The sequence below is a fragment of the Ornithorhynchus anatinus genome, chromosome X3, assembly GCF_004115215.2.
Source record: "Ornithorhynchus anatinus isolate Pmale09 chromosome X3, mOrnAna1.pri.v4, whole genome shotgun sequence".
NCBI classification, from domain to species: Eukaryota; Metazoa; Chordata; class Mammalia; order Monotremata; family Ornithorhynchidae; genus Ornithorhynchus; species Ornithorhynchus anatinus.
The window spans coordinates 3,755,668-3,776,766 of record NC_041751.1 but is presented as its reverse complement, the minus strand read 5'-3'; the positions used below and the strand labels follow the sequence as shown (position 1 = coordinate 3,776,766).

Here is a 21,099-nt window from a genome sequence, read left to right as displayed (position 1 = left end):
AATCATATCTACTGAGCGCTTACCTTGGGCAAAGCACCATACTAAGTTCTCGGGAGAACACAATACGACATCAGATACATATCCCTAGTGAAGAGGGATGAGGCCAGTTCAACTTGTCACTTTAAAAACGGATGACTATTTTTATCTTCTTTGAGGCGGCTTTCACCATTTCACTTCCTGCTGCAGCCCAACCCTAGGTTCCGGATCCCCCAACGGACTCCACATCATTCCACCACCCGCTTTGGCTACGCCTCATACCTCGGGCTTAAGTCGGAAAGACAGAGAGCTAAGGGCAGGAGATTCAGGATGGGAAAAGGCACTTTCTGGACCTGGCAGGTTCTTGTGGAGTTAACCATGCGGCTGAAGGACCGACGGATGGGGCTTCAAGTCTGTGAGATAGCAGTAAGTCAACTGTATTTATTGAGTGCTGACTGCGTGCAGAGCACTGGACTAAGCACTTGGGTGAGTACGATATAACAGCCGCATTTGGGATGATACAGTATTTGGCAATTTTAGGGGTGGATGAGCCTTGAAAAGAGCTCCCATTTCCAACGCTAATCAATCTCTGGGGCACACGGCTAGCTCAATCAAGCCTGAAGACCTTTAAAAGTCGAATGTCTCCGGGATGGATATCGCTTGCTGGGCCGCCGCTCAAAGGTGCTCGTTCTCCGAAGCCGAGCCCCGTGCGTGGCTTGGTATTCTGTTCTTCCGCTGAAAAACATCAAGGATTTCGTTTCATACAGATGGCACTTTTGTCGTTTCCTTTTCATTAGAAAGTCTTGGTGAGAAAAGAGCAGAGAAGATTTAATAACCCCTAATCCCTGTGTAATCTCCCCTATTGTTCTAAACCGGTCATTCTTCAAAGCAGTTCTGGGCGGGTGGAGGTTCTAGGGGTACGTAGAGATCCTTTTTTTTTTAGTACTATATGCCAGGCCCTGTACTAAGTGCTGGGGTAGATACAAGATTGTCAGGTTGGACATAGTCCCTGACCCACATAGGGCTCACATTCTCCATCCCCACTTTACAGAAGAGGTCACTAAGACACCGAGAAGTGAAGTGATTTGCCCAAAGTTATGCAGCCGACAAGTGTCGGGGCCGGAATTAGAACCCATGTCCTTATGACTCCTAGGCCCTTGCTCTAAACGTGTCTGTTTGTTGTACTGTACTCTCCCAAGTGCTTGGGACAGTGTTCTGCACACAGTAAGTGGTCAAAAAATATGCTTGACTGACTGATTAGGCCACGCTGCTTCTCACAGCACTTTGTTAAGAGCTTCTTATATGCCAGGAACTGTACTAAGCGCTGGGGTAGATACAAGATAATCAAGTTGGACATAGTACTTGCCCCATGTGGGGCTCACAGACTAAAGTATGGTAACATCCATCTCTCCCTCCCTTACACGGGAGCTTTGAGGACAAACTGGGATGAGTCACGATGTCAACCCAAAGCCTTTGTTTTAACAGAGCTAGCCAACTGTCCGGCAGGAGGAGAGATTCATCTATTCATTAGTATTTATCGCGTGCTTGCTGTGTGCAGAGCACTGTACTAGGCACTTGGGAAAGTACAATATAACAATACAGACGCATTCCCTGCCCACTCAGTTTACAGTTTAGGAGTGGGGAGACAAACATTAATATAAATAAATTACAGACATGTACAGAAGTGCTGTAAGAGATGCCACAAAAATATTGAAAGTGGACTTGGGATGCCTCCCGTCCAAAAGGCTTGGGGACGTCAGAGCGAAGCTAGACCCCCCTCTCCCTACCTCCTCATGCTCTGCCTAATTCTGCTACTGCCTTACCTGAATCTGAAGCGAGATCCCAGCCTGATGAAGTCGGAGCGGCTGGATTTGCTATTTGCCGGTGTCCGCAGCCTGAAGAACGCGTGGTGCTCGACCGCACACTTCCACAGGTGTTTGCAGGTTTTGGCACTGTCTAACCGGAACACAAAGGTGTGCTCCTGCTCTCTCCCCTAAAGAGGGAAACGAAACCCATCTCACGACTCCCGTCTCACGGGAGGGACGGTCTGTCCCGGAAGTGGCGACGAGCGCATCGGGGAAACCTTACTTACCTGATCGTCGTCTTCGACGACCACGAGCGTTAATTTGCTCTTTTTAAAATCCATCTTTGTGATCTTGGGCCTAATCAGAGAAAAAGGAGGCCTTTTAAAGGCGAGGGGGTGGCAATTTTCTTCAAAAACAAAACATTGAATGAGTTGGGTGGCCATTATTTAAACTTGGTTTTTATGAGATGTGAACATTTAAGTGGAACATTCATAGACGGGGTTTTTTAAAATGGAATTTGTTAAGTGCTTATTATGTGCCAAGCACCGTATTAAGCGCTGAGGTAGATTCTAGTGAATCGGTTTGGACACGTTCCCTGACCTGCATAGGATTCCTAGTCTTAATGTCCATTTTCCAGATGAGGGAACTAAGGCCCAGAGAAGTGCAGTGATTTGCCCAAGGTCACACAGCAGACCAGCGTCAGAGCCGGGCCGGGATTATAACCAAGGTCCCAGGGCCGTGTTCCATCCACTAGGCCATGCTGCTTCTCTGCAAACATCTTGGCACCCTGCTAAACTCCCGTCTGTCTTAAGGTCTCTTTGGACGTTGCGAATGGAAACGCACACCAACCCCGGATGTTCATTGTCCACCAAACCAGAGTTCCACGACAAAATAGGAGACACATTTTCGAGAAGATTAGACAAGACTAAATTACCAAAAGAATAAACCTATTTTGTTAGCGCCTTCAAAGATTAATATGCCCGTCGGCGTCAGTCCAAGAGCATATTCACAACCATCCCTTCCCTACAAACAAACGAGACGACAATCAGTATTGAGTTCTAAAAGAGCCGAATGCAAAACAGTTTCCTAGAGATGGAGGGATCCCCCAGGGGGCTGTGCTGAAGACGAGGAGCGGGAGAGAAACGACTCGCCTCGGCGGGAACCCCGGCCCCTACCTTCACCACGTGCATGTCCACGCCATACATCTCCAACCATTTGGCTTTGTTAAGATAGGACAGTTCGGCTTGCGCAGGGCTCTTCCCCCTTGGGAAAGGAAAGAGGAACACACAGACACGCTAAGCTCCAGCATGACGTAGTGGATAGAGCATGGGCCTGGGAGTCAGGAGGTCATGGGTTCTCATCCAGGCTCCTCCACTTGTCTGCTGTGTGACCTTGGAGGAGTCATTTTGCTTCTCTGGGCCTCAGTGACCTCCTCTGGAAAAGAGGGACTGAGACGGCGTGCCCCCACAGGGGACAGGGATCCTTCCCTTTCCACTCCCGGGCCGACAGGGATTTCCCTGATGTTCAAAGCCAGTAGGACCACTGCAGCTGGAAACCAGGAAAACCATCCATGAGACCTGAAGCACTCTGGTCTTCTTCAGAGGGGCAGAAATGGAAGGGGGACCCAGAACCACTGCCTTCTTCTTTTTTTTATGGCATTTGTTAAGCACTTACTATGTGCCAGGCACTGTTCTAAGGTAGACAAAGCCAATCAGATTGGACACCAACCGTGTCCCACATAGGGCTCATAGTCTTAATCCCCATTTTACAGATGAGGGAGTCGAGGCACCGAGAAGTGAAGTGACTTGCCCAAAGTCATTCATTCTTTCAATAGTATTTATTGAGCGCTTACTATGTGCAGAGCACTGTACTAAGTGCTTGGAATGTACAAATCGGTAAGATGGAGATAGTCCCTGCCCTCTGACGGGCTTACAGTCTAATCGGGGAGACGAACAGACAAGAACAATAGCAATAAATAGAATCAAGGGGATGAATAGGTCACACAGCAGACCAGTAGCAGAGCTAGGATTAGAACCCAGGTCCTTCTGACTCCCAGGCCCGTGTTCTATCCACTAGGCCACGCTGCATCTCTTCTGTGACGGCACAGGCTGCTACCATTTGAACCGTAACAATCCAGAAATGCTCTGGGTAGCTATATTAAGCCAGATTAACTTTTACTTCACGAAAAAGATTAGGAATGAAATACGCCTTGGCTTTAAAACATGGGATGAATGCGGTAGAGGAAGTTACTAACCCAATGCTCTAAGGGCTTAGAAGACAACACAGATGGTGCGAAACGGAAAAATCTTTAGAATGAGGTGAAATGTGGTAGAGAGAGCCCGAGTGCCAGCACCGAGAGCCTTCTGCCGTACTCGGCTCGGGCCGTGGTTTCAGAGAGAAATGCAGAAATTCTGAGACGTGCTGGCTGGGTTTGGGGAGAACCTAGGCAGGGTCTCCCCTCAGCAGTGGCTGGGAATCTGGGGGATAGATGAGTGCAGTGGCCTGAATTTCCAAATTCCTTTACCATCCGCACCCCCAGGCAACCTGGACCCGGAACGATCCTTTGGGAATGCGAGATCAGTCTGGCAGATGGGCAGAAGCTCAAAGCAGGATGCCGGCACCAAAAGGTGTCCCTGGGTGTGCGGAGACCTTCTCAAAAATGGCACCAGGACAGACGCTCGGGAGACCACAACAGATTCATGCCCTCTGAATCAAAAGCAACTCTCCCCAACTCAGCATGGGACAATCCTTTGCAAAACGCTAAAATTATACTGGGAAAGCCTGGATGTTGCCTTCTGGAAAGGCTTGGGCAGAAAAAATGATGATTATTATTACTATTCCTCTAGATTTTGAGCTTGTTTTGGGCAGTGATTGTCACCGTTTATTGTATTGTTTTTTCCCAAGCACTTAGTACAGTGCTCTGCACACAGTAAGCGCTTAAAAAATACGATTGAATTATTAGGAAGCACTGTGGTCTAGCGGAATGAGCACAGGTGTGGGTCAGAGGACCTGGATTCCAATCCCACTCTGCCAGTTGTCTTGGGCAAGCCACTTCTCTGCGACTCAGTTACCTCATCTGTAAAATGGGGATTAAGACTGTGAGCCCTCTGTGGGACAGGGACCGTGTCCAACTTGATTTTCTCGTCCCTACCCCAGGGCTTGGAACAGTGCCTGGCACACAGTGCTCAACACACACCATTTGAAAAAAACAAAACAACAAAAAACTATTTTCATGGCATTTAAGTGTTTACTATATGTCAAGCACTGTTCTAGGTGCTGGGGTAGATATAAATTAGTCAGGTCAAACCCAGCCCCTGTCCCACATGGGGCTCCCAGTCTAAGTAGAAGAAAGAACAGGTACTGAATCCCCATTTTACAGTTGAGGTAATTGAAGCCCAGAGAAGTTAAGTGACTTGTCCAAGTTTACAAAGCAAGGAATTGGCAGAGCCGGGATTAGAACCCAGATCATGGGAGCCTCCAGTCCTGTGCTCCATCCACTAGGCCAGGGTCAGGCTGCCAAGATCCCAGAGCTGCCCAGTATCGCAGTCGAGTTGGCTTGGCAAATCGCTGAACTCATAAACTAAAATTACTACCACCAATACAATGTGGTCCATGATAATCCAAGGCTTCAAGACTGTAAGCTCAATGTGGGCCGGGAATGTATCTGTTTATTGTTATACTGTACTCTCCCAAGCGTGTAGTACAGTGCTCTACCCACATTAAGCACTCAATAAGTACCACTGGTTGACCTAAAAAGTAGGTTCTTCCTGCATAGGATAAGGAATGCTCTCATGGAGTGAGCTCCTTCTAGGACTGGAGAGGATCAGGCCCATCCTGAATATACTCCCCCTCTCCGCTTTTATCTAGACGGGAAGCTCATTGTGGGCAGGGTATGTGTCGACCAACTCCGTTACACTGCACTCTCCCAAGCACTTAGTTCAGTGCTCTGCACACAGTATTATTATCAAGGGCTGTAGAGTCATTTCTGATTCACAGAGTAAGCAAACAATAAATATCATTGATTGCTTCCTCCTAATGATGGTATTTATTGAGCGTTTTCTATGTGCAGAGCACAGTAACTAAGGGCCTGGGAGTGTACATTATAACAGAATTAGCAGACACATTCCCTGCAGACAACAAGCTTTTTGGGGGGGGGGGATATTTGTAAGAGTAAGTTCTTACTCTGTGCCAGGCACTGTTCAAACTACTGGGGTAGAGAGAACATAATCAGGATGGACATTTCTGGAACTACACCATTTTATCCATTGCATTTATCACCTTCTCCTGAGTTTTTGTCGGTGCCAAATTCCAGCCCATAAGTACCTGCAGTCTTTCCACTTCTGGAAGATATCGAACTCCATTGCTTCCGTCTGGTTTGGGATAAACCTGAATTCAGACACGAGCTCCGGAGTATGTTCTGGCTGCTCACACTCTCCAAGTTCCGCTGAAATGATTCAGAAGGAGAAAGCCATGAAAGGCCAGTAACTGCCTAGAGACGGTTCACAGGACAAATAATTGTAGTTTTTGTTAAGCGCTTACTCTATGCCAAGGACTGTACTAAGCGCTGGAGTAGATACGAGATGATTAGGTCCCTCATGGGGCTCATGGAAAATTATTTCAATAGTATTTAGTGAGCTCTTACTATGTGCAGAGCACTGTACTAAGCGCTTGAAGGGAGGGAGAACAGGTACTGAATCCCCACTTTGCAGATGAGGGAAGTGAGCCACAGAGAAGTGAAGTGACTTGTCCAAAGTGTCACAGCAGACAAGTGGCAGAGATGGGATTAGAACCCAGGTCCGTGCTCTTCCCACTAGAAGCAGCGTGGCTTAGTGGATAGAGCCGGGGCCTGGGGGCCAGAAGGATCCAGGTTCTAATACACACTCCGCCACATGTCTGGGGGGGGACAGATATGAATAGAAATAAATAAATTATGGATATGGACGTAAGTGCTGAGGGAGAGGTGAATAAAAGGAATATACTTAAATGAAGGGGTGAATAAACTTCATTGAGAGAAGTTATGAACTCCTCTTTTCTGGAGCCTCTACAAATGAGATGAAATCTCAATAGGTTCAGAAGGTTTTGGAGTATGAACCTTCCCACTCCAGCAGTCACTTCCCAAATTCTGATTCAATTTTTTTTTTCTGAGCTGCTGAAGGCTTGGTTGATTTCCATGTGAAGTTTTCATGCTGATTTCCATTTGTTTTTGCCTTATTTAAGCAATTGATTTCACGGGAAGCAGCGTGGCCTAGTGGAAAGAGCCCCGGCCTGGGAGTCTGCGGACCTGGGTTCTAATTCCGGCTCTGCCAACTGCTTCCTGTGTGATTGTGGGTAAGTCACTTAACTACTCTGTGCCTCAGTGTCCTCAACTGTGAAATGGGGATTCGATACCTGTTCTCCCTTCAAACTTGGGCTGTGAGCGTCCTGTGGGATAGGGACTGTGTTCAACTAAATTAGCATGTACCTACTCCAGTACTTAGAACAGTGTTTGACAGAGAGTAAGCGCTTAACCAATACCATTAAAAAAGAAATAAATACCAAAAATGGGGTTAAACGTTGTGAAGGATTTTTCACTCTTTCAGAAGAAGAGGGCATCGGAGGGCTGTTTGAAATCCTCTTCCAAATAAAACCAAATTAAAATTTCAACAGAAAAAATCATTACTCCGTGGGGTGGAGAAAGTTCCTTATGGGGGTAGCCTGGAAAAATTAGAACTCTTCAGGCTTCAAGGGGACGCGGTGAACAGGATGAAAAAGGCACTGCTGTTCACTGTGTCCTCAGCTGTCACTGAAGCTTGAAACAGATAGGTTCAAAATCAATCAATCCCCTCCCCTCAGTCCAATGGCATTTATTTACAGATCCGCAATTTACTCATCTCAAAGTCTCCGGTTCTAGACTGCAAGTTCGCTGTGGGTAGGGAACGTGTCTACCAACTCTGTTATATCCATCAATCAATCATTGTGTTTAGTGAACACACTGTGTGCAGAGCACTGTACTGAGTGCTTGGGAGAGTACAATAGAACTAACAGACACACTCCCTGCCTACAAGTCAAGCGCTTAGTTTGCTGCTCCACATGCAATAAGCACTCTATAAATGCTTGATTTATTAAGCACTTACTGGGTGAAGAGTACAAATCCATCAATCGTATATTTTTTGAGTACTTACTATGTGCATACCCACTGCATTTAACGTTTGGGAGAGTACAATGTAACAGAGTTGATAGACACATTACCTGCCCATAGTGCAATTACAGTCTAAAGGATATAATAATATGAACAAGAATAATAACAATTATACTAATTTAAAAAATTCTAGCCTTTCAAAAAGAGAATAAGCTGTTCAGAAAGAAAATAAATTCCACAACGCCAGTTTTCCAAAGCTGGCTGAAGGAAAAGACTAGCCACAGCGCATGTCAAGAATGAACCCGAAAGTCAAAAATCTGGACGAAGAACTTGCCATACCAGATTAGGTATGTCATAGCTTCAGAATGGATGAGTAATATTTACTTGGTTTCGGCATATTCTTTGAAAGACTGTTTCGACAAAGGATGACAGGCTCGCATCTTTTACTGTTCTTGTATATAGTAAATAGCTATAGCTGGCCTGTTTGTACTCTTCTTTATTCCTTAAGTAATTAAATCTCCACCCTGTAATTAAAAGAACTCTAAGTCTGTCCAAAATGTCCTGCTGGCTTTTCTCCCCAAAGCATAGTTACATTGTTTTTTGACACTGGACTTAAGAGACATAAGTTGGTAAGCCTCTTGTTCGATCGAGTCTACCTCAATACTTTGACACATATAGTAAAGACTTAATAAACATCACCATTATTATATATGCATGCATATTCTACACTTTCCTACAACAAATATGTTCAGTTCACTTACCTGCACTTCAGTCCCCTAGATGGGAAGTTTAGATTGAAGACTGGCCGAATTATGCACTTAGGGGACCCTGAGTTTTCCCTACCCCCACTCCCCACCACCAGTGCCCCTCCTTCCACACCCTAACCCCATCCAGCCCCCCACTTTCTAATAATAACAACTGTGGCATTTGTTAAGCGCTTACTGTGTGCAAGGTACCGTACTCAGGGCTGGGGTGGATACAAGCTAATCGGGTTGGATACAGTCCCTGTCCCAGATGAGGCTCACAGTCTCATTTTCCAGATGAGGTAACTGAGGCCCAGAGCAGTGAAGTGACTTGCTTTAAGGTCACACAGCAGACAAGTGGCAGAGCCGGGATTCAAACCCATGAACTTCTGACTCCCAGGCCTGGGCTCTATCCACTAATTCATGCTGCTTCCCCACTCGTGCTGTAGCCATTCACTGACCAAGGGTGACTCTTCTGCTGTTCTTCTACCCAAGGAATGCTAAGAGCTCCAGCTTCTACTTTATATATATATATATATGGAAGAAAAAAGACATTGAACTGAACCCAGGTCAAGACTGATTCAGTAATCGACTTCATGTTTACTCCACCTACATTAGACTCCAGAGAATTCTGCCTTTGCTCTTTGGACAACTCAGGCCATTATCTTGGGGAAAGCCTGGCAGAAATCATTTCTGCTTTCACTAATCTTCTCCAGTACGTCATGTGCACAAAAAAGACATTTAAAACCGACACAGACGGATGAGACGGCGGTAGAGATGATGGAAATTCCCGTCGAATCACTACCTACCTTGGAGGCAGAGGGCGGCTAGTTCCACGGCGGTCTCGTATGGACATTTCAATCTTCAAAGAAAATAAATCCGTTCTAAGGGACTTTTCTTGAATGAGTAAACACTCAATTTATTATCACATTTACATCAAACTTTCACAAATTGGAGCCGCCATTTATTTTTGCTTTCAACGTTGTTGTTGCCCCATTTAAGGGAGAAAACATTCAACCCGATAGCGAATCACACATCAAACAATGAATTGCCCTCTGGAAGTGACCCAAATCTGGGGAAATAGTCCGGCCCTTGTGTCCACTGAATTGCTAGAATTAGGGTGGGAAAGGGCAGGGAGTCTGTGGGAAAATCACCTCCATTAGTGAGGGTGAGGCTGGGAAACACCCGTAGACAGTAAGTACTGTGTGAATACCTGTTTCTTTTGATTTTGGTTTTCAAAAGTCAGTGTGTGGGGCAGCTGAAGGATAGGAGGTTTGTATTTCATTGGGCGGAGGTTACCTCAAACAACCCAGAGGCAAAAACAAGATCCACGTGGACTTTGTCTTCCCTGCAGCTCCAGAAAAGCAAACCCAGCAAAAATGAATGCTTCCCTTCTCTCCTAGTCCAGAGTCGGTTTTCTATTGGTTTTTTTTTCCCCCAGTGGTATTTGTTAAGCGCTTACTATGTGTCAAGCACTAGGGTAGATACAAACTATTCAGATTGGACACAGTCCGTATCCCACATGGGGCTCACAGTCTTAATGCCCACTTTACAGATGGGGCAACTGAGGCACAGAGAAGTTAAATGATTTGCCCAAGGTCACAGCAGACCAGTGGCGGAGTAGAGATTAGAACCCAGTTCTTCTGACTCCCAGCCCCGTGCTCCTTCTAGCAGGTTGTATTGCTTTCCTGTTAATCTGGCTCCTGTTTCGGGTCCGGGGCAGAAATCGGACTTGGGCCTTCTCTAAGACGGACATAGTGACCCCAAAACTGAGGACCGCCAAAAACAGGGCCCAGCTTACCTGGACCTTCAGATTCACACCGAAACACACTGTCCTAATAGAAGACGGACCTTACTGGTCACTAACCTTTAATCATTTCAAGCCAAACCCCTTACGAGCGACTCGTATTTTCACACGCCTTCAACAGTGCTGAGGATCAGCTGGATCATGGCTGGGCAGGAGTTGAGTTTGCTTAGCATGGGTCTGTGGGCGTGAGCTGGAACCCCAGTCTTCAGACACTTGGACCAAGGTACAGCCTGCAATTCTGGGGGTGCTTAGCAGGTAAGTGGAGTTCCAGGAAAACGGAGAGAGAATGCGGGGGCTGGTGAAGGGGTGGGAGTGAGGAGGGAGGGTCCTCCTAACATCACGGCTGCTGGTTCAGCCAGTTTGGATCCTGGCTGCGTGGTTCACTGAAGTAGCAGATCTCACCAATTCCCAGCAATGTTTCCTCCAAGAGCTTAGGACTTGGAGGAGACATATGTTCAAAAACTAAACACGACCCCATCGAAACCGGATCCGAGTTTCTCATTCTCTACCACTGAATGGCTTTCTCCTACTTAGACTGTGAGCCCCAGGAGACATAGGGATTCTGTCCAACCTGATGAATGAGTTGCTTACCTCAGCGCTTAGATCAGTGCTGGACACATTATAAGGGCTTAAATATCATTATCATTATCTGTAATGTGCACTACAGCAAACTTCAGGGGAAAAAATCACTTTACACCCTCTGAAGGTATCCAGTGGGGAATTTTATTTGGAATAAAGTTTTATTTACTAATTTATGAATGAGCAGAGTTTTCAAAAATCAGGTTCTCCTAATTACACCTTGATTATAATTAGTCTATTTGGAACATTCTTTTTGAAATAGATTCTTGTCCAGAAACAGGTGCAGATAATATAATGTAGATAATCCAGATGCCTTTGTTACAGCCGGATACAAAGAAGGACCTAATATATAACTGTGTTTCGCTCCTTGAAAATGTGGTTGTCTTGTGGATGGTTGTATCAGGAAGACTGCTGGGTCACAGATATACCTGGAATAAGTTAGGCTCAATTCTGGAACCAGCCTAGGTGGCCAAGCAGTGCAGCTAACTAAAAATACTATAAATCTTTCCCTGCCCCTCTCTTGTCTCCGCTTCTCTCCAGCCTGACCTGGGCTTGGAGCTTTTCTTTTTTTGCTGGACCTCTCTACATCCCAAACATCAATGTGCTCAAGACTCAATAATTCCCCTACCCTGAGCTTCAGGATTTCTTTTTTTCTCCTTCCCCTCCCGGCCCTAGCTGTTTCCTCATCCTAGCCCAAGGGGACCGAGAGGGAATAATGGGTGTTGGTGATGGCAGTGGCTTAAAAAGAGACCATGTGGCTACTGTTACCCCCGTTCCAGCCCTGAGCCTGTTCCTAAGGCTTTGACTAGGGTTGGGGGAGGCCATCCCAGTCTCCTAGCAGTAGCCGCTGGTGTCACTATGGCTAGCTGGGTTAAAAAAATCCTCAAGGAGGTGTGTGGGGAGACCGAGGATATTATGGGAGGGAGTCTAATGGTTTATTCACTCATTCAATCATATTTATTGAGTGCTTACTGTGTGCAGAGCACTGTACTCAGCGCTTGAGAGAGTACGATTCAACAATAAACGTAAACATTCCCTGCCCACAATGAGCTTACAGTCTAGAGGTGGGGAGACGGACATTATTATAAATAAATTACAGATAGGGTGAGTTCAGGATACAGAAAAGTCTCCCACAGTTGCGCAGAGTGGAAGGTCAAATCTTGGTGCACATGGTGGGAAGGTCAAAACCTGGGGTCCATCTGCACAGTGCTACCTTAAAAATCCTGATACCCCAAATCAGGAGCCGTCAGCAAAATAGGCAGTGTCCCGGCCCAAAGCTCCTTCTTGCTTGCTGTTTGCACTCCCACTATTCTGAGTAACAGTTCTACTGGATTCCTGGATCCCAAATAATTGTAATTTTACGTTTCCAATGGCCTCAATTTTATCAAATTTAATACAGTAGTTTGAGTGTTGAATCTAGTGCCCAAGGATTTTTTTTACATTAAAAAATATGAAAAATAAAATAGAACCTCCATATTTAGGTCCCAAGCCCCGTGGCTTAGTACAGTGCCACTTAGTACAGTGCTTGGCACATAGTAAGCGCTTAACAAATGCCACTATTATTATTGTTGCAGTGGCTTCTGGGACATCTAACTTGCCCTCCCAGAAGACATATACCTCTCTGGGGACTAGAGGGAAGATGGGTCCACTGGCCATCTCGGGACCTGGAAGATATTTCAGACTTCAGCTCCCTTGGCTATAATGATCCAATGAGATCTCTAAGTAGAAATGACCAAAAGGCCTGTCTCGACTAGCACGTGTACTGAATATCATCATCATCAATGGTATTTATTGAGCGTTTACAGCGTGCAGAGCACTGTACTAATCACCTGAATCGGCTCAGGCACTGACTTGGGGATGAAGAATCTACTCAGATACACGTGTAGAGGCCTGTATCATTACTGGGGAAACCTGCATTTAGAGGAGGGGGACAGTGAGCGGGGAGAAATGAAGAAAAACAACATACTTCAGAACGCCCGCCCCTGCCTTTTCCTGCCTCTAGCTGCCCTGTTACAAATACCCACCAAGGGGAAAAGGAAAAGTCTGCGATTACACAATTTACTATTAATCAGTGGTATTTACTGAGCACTTACTGTGTTGCAGAGCTCCGTACTAAGCTCTTGGGAGGGTACAACAAAACAGAGTTGATAGACACATTCCCTGCCCGTCAAGAACTTAGAACTCAAAATGGCCGTGATGTTAAAAACCTAGAATAATTAAATTCCTGGCTCTGCATATTTCCAGGGCTTGAAGGAGGAACAGTGTCGGAAACACAACAAAGACACACACAGACACAAGTGACAAAATCTAAGGCGGTTCAGAAAACATCACCATTGTACAGCATGGATGGAAAGAAAGCTCGGGCTTGCAAGGTGGCACACGGAAAATGCAAATGTATACACTGTACATTCCACATCGTTCATGTCCCATGTCCTAGAGAGGCCTCTCCTATCTGACACCCGTCTGACTCGTTACAATGCTCAGGGGTAAAAGTAGACTCCTTCCAAGGAGTTTTGGGAATTTTCTTTTATTTGATGGATTTTCTTGGGTCCTAGGTTCCGTATGTTGCGAAATGGGGTCACCTGTTCAGATCTGGCATTTAAACTCTGTGTAATACTGACTCTGCTGTATTGTACTCTTCTAAGTGCTTAGTACAGTGCTTTGCACACAGTAAATGCTCAATAAATACGATTGAATGATTAATTAAAAATGTTTAAGAACACGGTATGCAAATCATGGCTATGTTGGCTTTCCTGAACTGCCAGTGGAATTGGAGTAAATTATTCCTGGAATGCCCGGCCTGTAAGGATCAAAACTTTGAAAACCGGTTTGGAAAGAGTAAAGTGATCCGGGACGTCAAAACCACTTTTCCCCTGGCTCAGGGCCCCGGTCCCCCTGACCTTGGGGCAGGACTTGCTGAGAGCAGTGACAAAGCAAAATCTGGCAGTTTTCAACTTCCCGTACCTGTATACATACTGCGTATCTTGTTGAAAATACAAAAGCCATTATGCACGTGTTGGTGATGTGATTGGAGAGAATAAGGCTTCCGAATGCACATCACTTAAAAGAAAGAACAGAACATTTCTGAAAATGATTCACACCGCACGGTCATTTTCCAGACTTACGATGAAAAAAAAAAAGAAAACAATACACCGATATTTGACTCACTTTGAAATGCCTGGCTCACTTCTTTGAATTATGAAAAGGAACAAAGGTAATAAGGTTGAAACGACAAATCATTTTAAAATCGGCCATTAATCGTCCTAGGGTCGGAATATAGAACGAAAACGTACTTACTTTCCTGAAAGAATGTCATGCCTGAGTTGTAATACGAACAGGTACCTAACAAATATATACAAAAGTCAACAAACTGAGTTCTCTTTCCAAGGCCCTACCATCCCCAAAGCTGGCACCCAACCCTCCACTCACCCCCCACCCCCCACCCCCCCGCAAACCACCAGTGAGAGGACACGCAAAAAATAGGTATCGAACAGTTTGACGGAGGGAAAGAGACATCCTGTGGATAGGAAGCTAATCCCTGGAGAATGTCCTCAACAGACCCAACCTCCGGAGCCTATTCCAGAGGGTAAAGGAAAGGCCGGATTCCTTACAGTGTTTTGAACCTCTTCGGCGTTATCTCCGAATACTATGGGACCTGACCATAATTCTTTCAACTAGAACTTGATGAAGATGACAGAGATGGGCAGAGGGCACTGAGAAACTGATGAAGAAGCAGGAAGGGAAACTTCTACTACTACCGTGTCTGGCGTGTAAACCTGCCAAGGACTCAGAGTTCAAAACAGACTGTAGTGAGCGGATAGGGGTGTTTAATTTTTTTCCGGAAGGATTTAATGACTGAGTTCTCCCCCATATGGAAGCTGTCCCTGAGGCTGGCTGATGAAAACGAGGGGGTGGGTGGAGGGGAGACAGCCGTGACGAGTGTGAAGGGGAAAACGAGTATTTTATGGTTTCAATGAAGTCTTTGAGTAATGGGTTTGAACGAGAAGAACTCTGCAGTTCCGAGGCTGTGTTTACAAAATGGACAGAATGTGCTGTGGACAAGAATGAATCGTGGGAAGGAATGTAGATCGAATCATGAAGGCGGCGGGGTTTTGCCTGCGATGAACTGGATTATCAAACCATGTTGTCAACGTGTGGGGGGTACATTTGGGGATGTTTTCAACAGAATCGGTGAATTCGTGCCTTGTGAAAATGATTACAACAGTCAGGATGGCTCAGGAGGGTGCCTTGGGCCTGGAACGCATTTCCTGAAAACTGTGCCAAGCGAAAGGAAGTGACTGCTAGGTAAAGCCCTGAGGAAAAGAGGCGGAAAAGCAGCCTGTGGTCCGAAGATGCAGAGCCCACATCTCAGTCTGGCCCAAGAAACTCTACCCAACAGGACCCTGGCTGGGTAGAGGAGAGGCACAGGGAGGCAGAAAGAGTTACAGAAAGCATGGTGTAGTGGCTAGAGCTTGGGCCTGGGAGTCAGAAGGACCTGCATTCTAATCCTGGCTCCGCCACTCATCTGCTGGGTGACCTTGGGCAAGTTTACTTCACTTTGCCTCAGTTACCTCATCTGTCAAATGGGGATTGAGGCTGTGAGCTCCACGTGGGACAGGGACTGAGTCCAACCTGATTAGCTTGGATTTAATCTAGTGCTAAGTATAGTGCCTTGCACATAGTAAGCACTTGACAAATACTACATATATATATATATACATATATATATATATATAAAACTCTTATTCCAGCAATGTCCTCAGTCAGCCACACAAACTGGGTTGTGGCAAGGGGAGCTGTGGATTAGGTGTTCTGGGTGAGCAAAATGGCACCCTCATACTCTGTTTCTATCCATTGTGGTGTAGCTGGCACACACTGGGAATGAGCAGCATGGCCTAGTGGGAAGGGCACAGGCTTGAGAGTCCTAGGGATGTGAATTCTAATCCTGGCTCCGCCGCTCATCTGCTGCGTGTCCTTGGGTATGTCATTTTGCTTCTTGGTGCCTCAGGTACCTCATCTGTAAAATGGGAATTAAGACTGTGAGTCCCGTATGGGACAAACACTGTGTCCAACCTGATCACCCTGTATCTACTCCAGTGCTTAGAACAGTGCTTGGCACATAGTAAGCGCTTAACAAATACCATTATTCTATTCCCTGAGAAAACTGCTTGGAGCCAAAATGGGAAATGTTGGACTTGTGTGGACACAGCTTAAATGTTTGTCTCCAGAGACAAATTTTTATGTGGCCTGAAGCTGGAAAAAAAAATTCAATGCAGTGGTGTATGATCACTGTGGGCAGGGAATATGTCTGTTATATGGCTGTTCTGTTCACCCCCAAGTGCTTACTACAGTGCTCTGCACATGGTTAGGGCTCAATAAATATGATTGACTGATTTGACTTTGTGCTCTATGGAATGGAATGGAAGGGTTATAAGGAGTGGAGTAAAAAGAAATGCAAAAGACTTTAGGTTCATGAAAAACTACTGAGCATGTGGATTTTAAATATGATTAGGCTCTACAATTCATTCATTCATTCGTATTTATTGAGCACTTACTGTGTGTGAAAGATTGTACTAAGCACTTGTGAGAGGACAATATAACGAACTCCAGACAGAATGTTAAGTTTGGCAGAAGGGCAAGGAGGGCGGGTTGGAGAGAAACTTTGAAAAGCACCAGAAAGTACAAAGCTCAGCTTCAACAAGTAATCAGTCACCAAAAAATATTTATTATGCACCTACTTTGAGCAGAATGCTTCACTAGGAATGGACTGGAGAGGGGAGAGACTAAAGTCAGGGAGGAGGCTGTTGCAGTAGTCAAGCCAAGAGAGGGTGTTGTCATCCATGATGGGAAAATTAGGTGGAGGAGAGATTTGGGAGGGAAGATGAAGGGTTCGGTTTGGTACCTATTGTGCTTAGGTACCAGGGGAACATCTTATGTACCTAGAGACTAAGAGTATCAATCAACCAATCGATCATATTTATTGAGTGCTTACTGTGTGCAGAACACTGTACTGAGTGCTTGAGAGAATCCAATACAACAACATAACAGACACATTCCCTGCCCACAATGAGTTTACAGTCTAGAAGGGGGAGACAGACATTAACGTAAATAAATTACAGATATGGGCATAAGTGCCGTGGGGCTGGGAGGGGAGCAAGTCAAAATGATGCAGAAAGGAGAGGAAGACGAAAAAAGGAGGGCTTAGTCAGGGACGGCCTCTTGGAGGAGATGTGTCTTCAATAAGCCTTTGAAGCGGGGATGAGTAATTAATTGTCGGATATGAGGAGAGAGGGTGTTCCAGGCCGGTGGCAGGTCATGGGCGAGATGTCGACAGAGAGATAGACGTGATCGAGATACAGCGAGAAGGTTGGCATTAGAGAAGTGAAGTGTGCGGGCTGGGTTGTAGTATGAGCTAAATGGGGGTGTAGTAAACTTGTAGAAGCAGTTTAATGGGGCTGTTTGAGTCAGGTGTTAACTAGAAGACGACAGGAAATACGGATATCGATAAGGTGAAAATTATCCCCATTTTTCCCAGGTTGGGAATACCAGGATCAACTAGTTCCAATAGAAGAAATTGCCCTTCTCCCAGGCGACCTGACTAGTTCTCTCCCCTTTCCCCTTATCTGCCTTTTCAACCTTTTATTGAAGTTTGGGAGACCGACAGGAGAAATAGAGGTTGGTCTTACAACGGGCAAAGGTTGGATGGGCAAGAGAGTGAGCTCATTGAGGACAGAGAATGTAGCTGTTTATTGTTAAACTGTACTCTCCCAAGCGCTTAGTACAGTGCTTGGCACACAGTCAGTGCTCAATAAATACGACTGAATAAATGAATGGAGTGGAACTAAGTTCTCTTCCACTTCGGTCTTCTAAACACGACCCCACACAGCCAATGCAGCCCCAGCCACCCAAAATAATTCCAGTTGAACGTGATTTGGGCCTAACACTCCAAACAGAATGGATATTAGGCCGACGAGCGAGGAGGGTGAGGTGGAGAGAAACTTTGAAAAATGTCAGAAAGTACAAAGCGAACCAACAAGTGACAGAGAAGAGAGAGATGAGAAAACAAGACCTACTGCCAAGAAAACCCACCCAGCCCAAAGATGGTCAAACCGCGATGGATCAGGGACTGTTTCCCATCTTTGCCTACCTTGTAAACTCTTCGTGAAGGTTGTTCGGTTCTGAAGAATAGTATTTAATTCGAAAGTGCAAAGCATAAGCGGGTCCAACTAAATATTTAGAGATGAAAAGTGTTTTTTTTTTCTTTCAAATTCCACGATCACATAATCGTCAAACCGAAAAGAAACGATTGATCCACAAAATTCTAATGACTGCAGTGAAGAGGATCCTCGGAAAATAATTCACGGATTTTTCAAGGGTAACTCGTTGAAAATGGCATCAGTTTCCGTTCGATAAATAAGGGTCTAATTACTCTACTAACGCAGAAAGCGTTCTTGGGCTCAGATGAATCTGTGAAGTTTGAGATCTCTTTCTCACCTTGTCTCCCAAGAATGCCCATATTAAGGCTTACTTCTTGTTAATTGTTTAGTTGGGAAAAGGGAGAGTTGATCCCTAAGTTCCTAGTAGCACATAAAGAACAGATAATTTCTGTTTTGAAACCTACAAATACAGGGAAGCTTCTTTATAATATTTTCCAGAAAATAACGTCTTTGGAACATTATCTGTGGAAAAAATTATAAAAGCAATGCTCTATGGGGCCTTGGGGGGGAAAAAAAATCAACCAAAGAGGTGGGAAGGTGTTAATGCAAAATACGGTAGCAAAGCTTCACTGCATTCCCAACAAAATCATTTTTGTGAATCCTTTTTGGAATCCTAATTCTTTCCTTCTAAGGGGGTAGGGGGTTTGATTGGGTGGGTGTTTGATTTTTAAAGACCCTTCAAAATGTCCAGCCACCTTTTAAATTCAAGCATTTGATTTTAGGGAAAGCATTTTATTTACTTCACATTAAATCTTCCCTTAAGCTGACCCAGCGGAAAATGACCACCACATTTATGCTGATAAATGCTTAAAAACTGCCGTCTAAGAAAAGAGATAAAGCAGGGGTTTTTCATTTTGTTACTTACTTTTCATTTGCTTTCTAATGGGTTTTGAATGATCCAGCCAGTGCTAAAAGAAAGAAAAGAATGGTTTTTCATTGACAAGCTCATTAAAGTAGCTCATTAAGTTTTATAGGTCTACAAAACATAAATCCATTTTGCCAAAGGGCTTCAAAACTCCTAGGAACAGGATAGTCCGAACAGGATTGATCATCGAATCTTCCGATTTTCCCAGAATCGGCTCGGCTTGGGTCTACCCAGCCTCAACAGGTGTGTGCGCTACCCAAAAAACGGAAACTTTAAACCTAGCGAGGACAGCTTCGTCCTTTCAAACCTGGACTTTATGTTTCTATAGTAACCATTCCTCTAAGATGGTCACAAGTGCCTTTTGGTCAATCATGAATTTGCACAAAATTCTCGTGAGGTGCTGGGGAGACTTTAAGGTGATTTGGTGGGAGCAGACACAAACTATAAGAAAACCCCACCAGAATTATTAAACTATGATCCAGTTCCCTCAATCAGTTAATCATATTTATTAAGCACTTACTATGTGCAGAGGACTGCATTAAGTGCTTGGGAGAGTATGCTAAAACAATAAACGAACACATTCCCTGCCCACAACGAGTTTATAGTCTGGAGGGAGAATGTAGTCCTCATTTTACAGATGAGGAACTGAAGCTCTCAACGCCCCATCTACAGTTCCAGCCCCCAGAATGGCCGCTGAGAGGTGACTGTTGGTCTAGTTTTCTACTGGGCAGTCCATTTTTCAATAGGCCTGTCCGGAACTGGTAGACAGTTGGACAATTTTCTGTCCAGTTTCCCAGTTTAAATCTCCAAGCCTCTCTCCACCGTGGCGTTCTGTGGCTTGGACACCGTAGGAGACTCCCCACCCCGCTCAGAGAAGCACTCTATGATCGGCCAAACTCAGGTTTACTTCTGCAAAATGGTGCCTCCGACACCCCCGCATCACGCTTTTTGCCCGGCAGTACACGAGTGACGTCTCATGCGTCTCCTGGTTCGGAATTCCTGAGATCTGACCCGGCCACCTGACTTCTTGTGATTCGAGGAAAAATGGGAAATCAATCTGCTGGTACAATACTTTCCATAAAGTTGTACCATCAGTTAGGCTTAATGATTAATATTTATTGACTCGGGGCCAACAACTCAAATAAAAAAAAATAACTCCTGAATAGGAAAAAATAGTTCTGAATGACCAAAACGTAGTCAAAAGAGAAATGAAACAAAAAATGGAGTTTTTCATCCAAGTTGTGCGGAACAGGATTTTCACCTTCAAAGGAATAAAACATAACCTGAATAACAGGTGGGAAGTCATTCTTTGGTTAATACAATGCTGGACAAAGGCCATTACAGTTCTAAATGTGAACCGAATTGGGCGTCCTGTAAATAATTAGCTAGGGTGTGACAAACTTAGTACCTGTGAGCCTACAGAAGTACAAAAGCCAGTCATTATCTATTCATCTTGTCTTACAAGCTTTCTCAACCTTTTTCCCTTTTTTGCCACCTGCTCTCCCAATCCCCCCAGCTCAAATTCCTTTAAAGTCAAAAGTCCCAACATCAATCACACTCCTGGAGTCTTTCTTTTCTATCTGCACTGGAGCTTAGGTTAAATCTCCAAAAACCAATCTGTTTACTGTACCCAGTTCTGGATTTTCTCCTACTCCAAGTGGATGACTACGGGGCAGGTTGCAAGTGGATCCTCAGATCTAATAACGCTTACTTCAAGTCAGCCTTTTAAGGGTTTATTTCAGAAGAGCTAGCAGTTAGCAGAAGAGTCGTCAGGAGGAAAGGGGAAAAAAGAAAATAAAAGCTTCAAAGCAAAAACCACGGATTAAAACCCCAAGAAATTTGACAACACCTGAGCTTCTTAAGCATTGAACTTTCAAAAGCATACTAACTGAAACAAATTAACGAACTTATTTGAACATTCTAAGTCTTCTAAATCTAGTTACTGACAAAGACAGGCAAAATTCTGCTCTTCACCGATAATAATGATAA

The 21,099-nt window shown here is 45.0% G+C and overlaps 1 protein-coding gene across 7 annotated transcripts in view; it reads right to left on the bottom strand.

The window, feature by feature from the left end:
- Positions 1-21,099, bottom strand: part of EPB41L4B (erythrocyte membrane protein band 4.1 like 4B) — a 114,730-nt gene that overhangs the window by 45,252 nt on the left and 48,379 nt on the right. For all 7 annotated transcript variants that reach the window (XR_005659629.1, XR_005659630.1, XR_005659631.1 and 4 more), the window contains exons 3-12: positions 19,111-19,153; positions 18,176-18,254; positions 14,326-14,370; positions 9,452-9,504; positions 6,105-6,225; positions 2,957-3,044; positions 2,716-2,804; positions 2,069-2,138; positions 1,800-1,969; positions 602-711 (exon numbers count right to left, since the gene is read on the bottom strand). Coding sequence is in view for 3 of the 7 variants with exons in the window: in XM_039910668.1 (XP_039766602.1) it covers positions 602-711; positions 1,800-1,969; positions 2,069-2,138; positions 2,716-2,804; positions 2,957-3,044; positions 6,105-6,225; positions 9,452-9,504; positions 14,326-14,370; positions 18,176-18,254; positions 19,111-19,153 (868 nt within the window). In the remaining 4 variants the exon portion in view is untranslated. The remainder of the gene's footprint in view (positions 1-601; positions 712-1,799; positions 1,970-2,068; positions 2,139-2,715; positions 2,805-2,956; positions 3,045-6,104; positions 6,226-9,451; positions 9,505-14,325; positions 14,371-18,175; positions 18,255-19,110; positions 19,154-21,099) is intronic.